We start from the raw sequence: 9,349 nt of genomic DNA on the forward strand, positions 1-9,349 counted from the left end.
GTAAAGACGACATTAAATTCTTAAAATATGACCATCCCATGGATAAATTAAGTATTCTGTATTGAATTGAGTCTTTCATTGCTTTATGGGTTGACAAAGAAAGAAACAAGTTTACAATCACAATCATGAATATAAGGAAACATACGGTATAAATTCCGTACAGTCGTCTCTTAAACCTCATTTATTACGGATAACCCTGTGATNCTTATTTCAAAACCAGAAAGTTATTTTACTCATAGTAGTATCTTAATTTGAATTTATAGGATTTAGTAATAAAGAATTATTTGGGATAGATTAGAAATTTGAAAATACGTAATTTCATTTTAATTATTAACTATTTATTACTTTCCCTAACCAAGGATGCATGGAATATTAATCATGTTGTTTTAAAAAATCGATTATTTTCCATTCGGATTTTCTGTACAGTGACTTGAACATTTAAGCGTTAATAAACACTGGAGGAAATTATCAGAATTTAACACTTTTCAAGCTAGAAACATGACGATGTCTTGCACATTATTCAATAGACAGAGTTTAAAGGGTGCCGTTGTAAATCTGGCATTCCCCTATTAAATGGAAGCACTCTTGATAACCAGATCGGAGTGAGCAGGAGCTCAACACGTGACATACATCCCAATAAACATGGGAATTGAGAGACGACTTGAATATCGTCTTTGATTTCTGATAATTGATACTTGACATTAAGTGCATCAAAAAAAGATTTCTAATGAGCTTTCCAAAATGTGGGCTACCTTCTTTGTATCTTTTAAAATAACGGAGAAATTAAACATTTGAACAGNGGTCAACCCAGACCGAAATATATTTTCAATAAATGTGGAACTAACATCTACTTTTTTACTCTACAGAGGTTTGGTCCATCACCATCACTGAATTTTAAATAATTACTTAATACTTGAGTATAAGAATGTTATGTATGCATAAACGGGGCCGTGTATGCATGAAAAGTGCTTAAATATGATTGATTAAAACTGTACAAGGACCCTTCACTTTTATAACACTTGTCATGAAAAAATATTGATTATTTAGCATAATATATATATTTATTATTTGAATTGCTGTTGTATAAGAATATATTTATTTATACTAGCTTGGGAACCCAGCTTTGCTTATCAAAGAAAAAAAGTCAACCCACTCAACTTAGTATTTTAAACCCAGCTCAAACCATTCTCTTGGTTCTCCAGAGTTCCCCCATCAAAGTTTGTGGCAAATCGGTCTTGAGGTTTATAAGCTATGACTGGAAATCAAAACAGACAAACAGAGATTTCTTTACATATAAACTAGCTTGAGAATCCAGCATTGCCCAGGGTACTCACAGTTATTCCCGCCGTTAACCCGCGCTTAGTCGTAAACTACGATTTTAGCAATTTTTTCCTATAAAAATAGACCCACTCAAATTAGAATATCTAATCCAAGCTAAGAACATTTCAGTGGTTCTCCTGAGTTACCCAATCAATATTTGAGGCAAATCGGTCTAGTGGTTCATGAGCTATTACTACTTAAACTATATTGATATATACAACTATTTTCTGATTTCAGGATTTTGTCGGTTTCAGTTCACATCTTACAAACTTTCATAAAGGAGAGAATCTCAGGTTAGTTTTCTTAAACTGGTAATGTTCTTTACTTGTCCTTCTTCATATGTTTTATTTTTTCGTTTCCTTTTTCTTCTTTGTTTTTATTTTATATCTTCTCCTTTTTCATGTTTATGTACTGGACATGTTTAGAGTAGTTTGTTGAGTGTACTGTACATGTTCAGGGTGGTTTGTGTATGTACTGTACATGTTCAGGGTAGATTGTGTACTGTACTGCTGTACATGTTCAGTGTAGTTTGTGTAGTGTACTGTACATGGTCAGGGTAGTTTATGTACTGAACTGTACATGTTCAGGGATGGTTTGTGTAGTGAACTGTACATGTTCAAGGTGGTTTGTTTACTGTACTGTACTTTACATGTTCAGGGTGGTTTGTGTATGTACTGTACATGTTCAAGGTAGATTGTGTGCTGTACTGTACATGTTCAGTGTAGTTTATGTAGTGTACTGTACATGTTCAGGGTAGTTTGTGTACTGTACTGTACATGTTTAGGGATGGTTTGTGTAGTGAACTGTACATGTTCAGAGTGGTTTGTTTACGGTACTGTACTGAACATGTTCAGGGTGGTTTGTGTTGTGTACTGTACATGTTTAGGGTAGATTGTGTACTGTACTGCACATGTTCAATGTAGTTTGTGTAGTCCACTGTAAATGTTCAGGGTAGTTTGTGTACTGTACTGTACATGTTTAGGGTAATTTCTGTACTGTACATGTCCAGGGTAGTTTGTGTACTGTACTGTACTTTTTTAGGGTAGTTTGTGTTGTGTACTGTACATGTTCAGGGCTGGTTTGTGCAGTGAAATGTACATGTTCCAGGTTCTTTGTGTACTGTACTGTACTGTACTGTACTGTACATGTTCAGGGATAGGTTTATTAAACTTGTTTAGATTGAAGGCTCAGAGAAATAAACGTTCGGAACCTTACTATCTTCCTTTTTATTATGAAGAGCGTTGAGAGAAGGGAGTCTTACGATCCAATCCTGAGAAATACCACACGGTACATATATTAGGTCTTTAGGGAAATCGCTAAGTAGCGAAACACTTATATCCTTCAACCAGGTTTAGTTCAAATCCTACATATATATCTTGCACATCTTCTCTTATATCCTTAAACCAGGTATAGTTCAAATCCTACATATATATCTTGCACATCTTGCCTTATATCCTTCAACCAGGTATAGTTCAAATCCTATATATATATCTTGCACATCTTGCCTTATATCCTTCAACCAGGTATAGTTCAAATCCTACATATATATCTTGCACATCTTGTCTTATATTCTTCAACCAGGTTTAGTTCAAATCCTACATATATATCTTGCACATCTTCTCTTATATCCTTTAAACAGGTAATTTATTTTTAATAGTAAATTCGGCGATTTTTAAGAAATGATTGCAAATTGTACTACAAGTGCAAACTTGTTTTACATTCTCTTTTCCATATATTTTTTAAAAATGTTAAAACTCAGCGTTTAAAATTATATTTCTGTGTTCCAAACCTATTTTGAAGAATATATTTATTTATACTAGCTTGGGAGTCAACCCACTCAACCCAGCCTTGAAAAGTATTTATTTTGCTCTTGTCCATCCTCACTTTTTACATTGCTTACTAGTTGTGAGCTGTACTAGTCAAAACAGTATTAATTCTCTTAAACAAAAAAGATGTATTAGAACAATTGCTAAAGCTAGATAAAATGCTCATTCTGAACCTCTATTTTAAGAATTAAAAATACTCCCTTTCCCGGACCTTTTCTTCATTAAAAACTTTCATTCATGCACTCCATAGCTTTTAGTTACTCCCCTCTTTCTTTCTTTAAGCATCCAGTGTTCCCCAGTATTAGATATTGAGATGCACAAATACCCCTTAAGATATCGAGATCAATTTTTTATTCCCAGATGTAAAAACTTATTTTTAAATAGATTTCCTCTGTATTCCTTCACAACCTGTTGGAATGTATTTGTAAACTCGTTCTGTACACAGATACATGTATTTTAGCAATAAACTTTATCTTATCTTATCTTATCTTATCTTATCTTATCATCTTATCTTATCTTATCTTATTAACATTTGTATGTATGTACATTGTAAAAACTTGTGGCCTAATAAATGATTTGATTTGATTTGAACTTAGAATTTTAAACCCAGCTCAAAACATTCCCTTGGTTCTCCAGAGTTCACCCCATCAAAGTTTGAGGCAAATCGGTCAAGAGGTTCATGAGCTATGACTGGACATCAAAACAGACAAACAGAGATTTCTTTACATAAAAACTAGCTTGAAACCCCAGCGTTGCCCAGGGTGTTCATAGTTATTCCCGCCGTTTACCCGCACTTGGTCTTAAACTACGATTTTAGCAATTTTTTCAAATTAGAAATTCAAATTAGAATATCTAATCCAAGCTTAGAACGTTCCTGTGGTTCTCCTGAGTTACCCAATCAATATTTGAGGCAAATCGGTCTAGGTGTTCATGAGCTATTACTACTTAAAATATATTGATATATACAACTATTTTCTGATTTCAGGATTTTGTCGGTTTCAGTTCACATCTTATGTGTAGTGAACTGTACATGTTCAAGGTGGTTTGTGTACTGTACTGTACTGTACATGTTCAGGGTGGTTTGAGTAGTGTACTGTATATGTTTAAGGTGGTTTGTGTACTGTACTGTACATGTTCAGGGTGGTTTGAGTAGTGTACTGTATATGTTCAAGGTGGTTTGTGTACTGTACTGTACATGTTCAGGGTGGTTTGTGTAGTGTACTGTACATTTTCAGTGTGGTTTGTGTACTGTACTGTACATGTTCATTGTTCAGGGTAGTTTGTGTACTGTAATGTACATGTTTAGGGTAATTTGTGTACTGTACTGTACATGTCCAGGGTAGTTTGTGTTCTGTACTGTACTTGTTTAGGGTAGTTTGTGTTTTGTACTGTACATGTTTAGGTTATGTATACTGTACTCTACATGTTCAGGGATGGTTTGTGTAGTGTACTGACATGTTCAGGGTGGTTTATGTAGTGTACTGTACTGTACTGTACATGTTCAGGGTGGTTTGTGTCGTGTGCGGAGCGGAGCTTGGAATGGATTCAGTCAGACAACATTATACCTATCATGTTGGAGACAGAAAACACAGGTATAGTTATTAACTGTGGAACTTGGGAATTTTTTTTATCTGGAATCATTTCTATCTTCCTAGTGTCATTTTTAATTGTATAATTTTGTTAGCAAGACGGCCATTTCTTTTATCTAATTTATTTTTCAAACATCATTCTTAAACAGTGTACTTTTATTTTGTGAAACTTATGTTATGACTCGTCTCTATCGTTTACAACTTTCAACAATTCTTATTTTTAATAATTTTGTTAACAGAAGGTGACATTTTTGTATTTGATAGACATCAGGATTTACCAATCTGTACACTGGACAGAATATGGTATTGCTACATCTTTTTTTACTAGCATTTCCTGTAAAAGGACTCTAAAGTGAATACTCTTAATTTTGTGGCATGTTTGATTCGCAATGAGTTTCTAAAATAAAATAATAATTTTTTTTCCTGTCAATCATCAAACCTTTGAAATCTGTTTAAATTCTTGTTTTGAAAGAAAAGATGTTTATAATCAAAGTCTTGTTTTAGCTGTGTGTCCTGTGGACTGAAATTTATGGAATCTAGGACTTTAAGGTAGAAAGCAAGGATTTCTCAAAAATTTATGGAATCTAGGACTTTAAGGTAGAAAGCAAGGATTTCTCTAAAATTTATGGAATCTAGGACTTTAAGGTAGAAAGCAAGGATTTCGCGAAAATTTATGGAATCTAGAACTTTAAGGTAGAAAGTAAGGATTTCTCGAAAATTTATGGAATCTAGGACTTTAAGGTAGAAAGCAAGGATTTCTCTAAAATCTATGGAATCTAGGACTTTAAGGTAGAAAGCAAGGATTTCTCTAAAATTTATGGAATCTAGGACTTTAAGGTAGAAAGCAAGGATTTCTCTAAAATTTATGGAATCTAGGACTTTAAGGTAGAAAGCAATGATTTCTCTAAAATTTATGGAATCTAGGTAGAAAGCAATTATGAAATGAAAAGTGGCATGTCCGATTCACAACAGTACCTTTAAAGCTTTGTCTGCTCAAACATAAAAAATAAGAAGTAGCAATTTCTTTGCTATCTTCAACTCTATTGATCACTTGTTTCATCGAAACATGGACCAGTGACGCCGTACCAACCAATATGGTGGTACGGTTTGATGAGAGCTTAACCCTGACTCTCATGGGATGATGGTTGATCATTTTATTTATTATTTATTTATCAGACAAAGGTTTAAAGGGTACTATTGCGAATCGATCATGGAAGGTCTCTCGAAATCCTTTAAGTACAAAATCGTAGAGGTTAGTGAGATTATTAAACGATCCCTTTAAATATTTAAAAATATTACTTGTCAGGAATCACGAGAAAACACACCTGGGTGAGAAGGAACCTGTTGAGAAGGTTTCATGTGACGAGTGCGGAAAACATATTGTCAAGAATAATCTAAAGTATCACATGAAGAGCAAACATACTGCTGAAAAGGTGAGAACAATCAAAAACAAAACTAAATGGGAAAATAAAGGGTTATCCATAAAGTGAAACTTAACCACCTGAAAAGTGTCCGGGCGTGAACTAATGGCCGGGTAGAGGTGTATTTCTTAATCATTTGGACAATTTCCCCACAGTATCAAATTATGGATGCATTGATAAACATCTGCTGAACGTAAACATATAGTTAAATTAGTTTTTAAATGTACCAATACTAGAAAATATGTAAAAAACTAATCTATTTAATATATTTAGATATTTTTAAATTTGATGTTTAAGACAGAAACACAATACCCGGACATTATCTCACGCCCGTACGCTTTATAACGTGACACCTCCGTCCCTGCCTCCAGCCGAAAAGTACTTATATTTCGTCTAGAACTAGCAGCAGATATAGATTCATGTCGACCACTTACTGAGAAAATGACATAAAATGGTCTTATTTAGACCTAGAAAAGGCATTTGACGCCAGAATTTTCGAATATGTAAAATCTCAAATGGCTTGCTTGTCATAACTGTAATGATCGGGGACCAGAGATGGAATTTAAAGATTTTAAGCCGCGGTTTAAATCCGCCAAAACCCGGTTTAAATTAAGCGCCGGCTTAAATTTTGAAACATTTAATACAACTTTAAGTGGAACCAACCATCTTTAAACCGCGGCTTAAATTTAAAGTGACTAAATACAAAAAAACATCATTGAAAATATAAAATCTGATTATGACGGATATTTAATTTTTCTTGGTTAGACAGATATAGTATTTTTTTCCTCTCTTAAAATTGATTATTTTTCATTGGGGTTCTTTTGGAAAAAAGGACTATTTTAGGCACTTTCAGCCGGTTTAAGACAGAAAATGACATTTTCTTTATTTTTAATCTCATAACAGTTTCAAGAGTACCTATTTGAACTTGATATGTTATCTATATGTATATAAAGTTGTAATATCTTTTTGTCTGTTTGTTTGTTTGTTTGTCCGATCATAACTCAGGAACCCTGGACCGATTTGCCTTACAAATTGATTGGGGAACTCGGGAGACTCACGGGAATGTTCTTAGCTTGGTGTTGAGATTCTAAGTTGAGTGGATCGAATTGTTTGGGAAAAATAGTTAAAATCGTAATTAACGACAAGACGCGGGTAATCAGTGGGACTAACTATGAGCCCCTGTGCAAGGCTGGGTTCCCAAGCTAGTTCTATATATAATAGATAGTAACTTGAAATAACGTTTACAGTCTACACTGTCCCTTTAGAAATATGGTTGTTTCAGAGTGTGGTTGTGACGAAGAACCAGTTTAGTTGTTTACTGTGTGGACACGGTACCAAGTCCAGCTGGAGTAAACTAGTTGCACATCTAGATCTTCATGAGGTAGGACCAGGAGTAAACTAGTCGTACATCTAGATCTTCATGAGGTAGGCCAAGGAGTAAACTAGTCGGACATCTAGATCTTCATGAGGTAGGACCATGGATCATTTATCTGAGGGACTGTTTAATTAAACCAATGGAATTCCGGATTTCTCGTCACATTTTTATTTTAATTAATTTTGATTTAAGTTTAAATTCTTGTTCTTGTTTTGTAAGTGTTCTTGTCTTTTTTTTCTTGCTCATGTTCTTGTCCTTATTCTTGTTCTTGTTTATGTTCATGTTCTTTTTTCTGTTCTTATTTCTGTTTTTATTTATGTTCTTTTTCATTTTCTTGTTCATGTTCTTGTTCAAGTTCTTATTCATGTTCTTGTTCATGTTCTTTTTATTTGTTCTTGTTCTTATTATTCTTTTTCTTCATCTTTTCCATGTCCTTATTCTAGTTCTCGAGACTATACTTGGTTCTTGNGAATATTCTTCTGATGGCGTTGAAGATGTTCCTTTCTTAAGAAATCTTTTCCACAGTCAGGGCACCAGTGAGGCCGCTTCGGAGGCTGTACACCCAATTGCGCCACCTAGACAATAGGCCATTCGTTAAATTAATAAATTTACTAAATGACCCATTCCTCGGGTGGCGCGCTTGGGTCTACTCTTCCGGTGGTGCTTAGAAGTAGAAAAGATTCCCCTCCGGGAAAATGTGTATGAACTTGAAAATGCGGGAAAAAACAACTCCCTTCCAAATAAAATTGAAATCAGATAGAAATACAGCACATACTTTACTTTACACACGTTAAAATTTGAATTACGGTATTTTTTAGTTCACAAGTAAGTCTTTGGATTTCATGGTCGTAACGTTAACAAAGCAGGCTTTTGCGGCACCATCTAAAGTTTATTATCGGAGATGAAAAAATTTAAACTTACCCCGTGAATGTTTCTCTGATGGCGTTGAAGGTGTTCTTTTCTCTGGAAATCCTTTCCGCACTCGGAGCACCAGAACGGACGCTCTGGCTGTTGTCCCAAATGTGCAACCTAGAAATATAGAATGTGAAGACATATATATATATTATTATATAGGGTAGGGAGGATCCCAACTGTTGTAATGAGTCTGGATATATATATTATTATATAGGGTAGGGAGGATCCCAACTGTTGTAATGAGTCTGGATGTGAAAATATTCAGTTTTCTAATCTCCAGGTAAAATTGAATTTTCAAGGAAATTATTTTTGTGTAATTTTACTCTTCAAGTATGTTGAAGCCAATCCAGAATTCAAAGCAGAATCAATATAATGATTATATTTTATAGATGACCTTTCATTTAAAGTATTATTTTTGTGCACAATAATTTTGTATAAAAACTATAGAGGTGATTTATTAATGATTTTTAAGTAACAATGACATTTTATGGAGAATTGAAGAAACTTCAGATAACATTTTAAGTAACTCTCCATTTTCTTCGATTTACTCCAATATCAATGAAAGCTTTGTATAATTGCTTTTGAATGAGTTATCCATGTTTTAAACTGTGAAAATGAACACTTTTTAACTGTGGATTCCCTATGTAAAAAGGCTTGTGGATTTCTGAAACAGAAACAATTAACCAAACTGTCAGAATAAAAAGTCCATGCTCATTTAAAGAGGATCACTTGAATTAACACCGGCAGTCTCTTTAATATTTAAAATTTCTCCAGGACTGGCATTGTCACTTCTATGTTGTTCACAAACAGTGCTACCAGTGTGAGTTCTGCAACATCCTACTCAAGTAACTAAACATGTTTTTATTTCAGGGATTTATTTTATCTTTCTACAAAAAACATCAT

General features: G+C 34.0%; 1 protein-coding gene across 1 annotated transcript; it reads left to right on the forward strand.

Moving 5' to 3' along the window:
• The first annotated feature begins 1,555 nt into the window (after positions 1-1,555).
• Positions 1,556-9,295, forward strand: LOC111705410 (zinc finger protein 124). Its single transcript, XM_023477951.1, has 7 exons — positions 1,556-1,613; positions 4,652-4,738; positions 5,240-5,284; positions 6,042-6,168; positions 7,439-7,537; positions 8,661-8,726; positions 9,221-9,295. Exons 2-7 carry the CDS (start codon positions 4,686-4,688, stop codon positions 9,293-9,295), a joined length of 465 nt encoding a protein of 154 aa, XP_023333719.1. The 5' UTR covers positions 1,556-1,613; positions 4,652-4,685.
• The last annotated feature ends 54 nt before the right edge of the window (positions 9,296-9,349 follow it).

The sequence above is a fragment of the Eurytemora carolleeae genome, unplaced genomic scaffold, assembly GCF_000591075.1.
Source record: "Eurytemora carolleeae unplaced genomic scaffold, Eaff_2.0 scaffold620, whole genome shotgun sequence".
In the NCBI taxonomy this organism is placed as follows: domain Eukaryota; kingdom Metazoa; phylum Arthropoda; class Copepoda; order Calanoida; family Temoridae; genus Eurytemora; species Eurytemora carolleeae.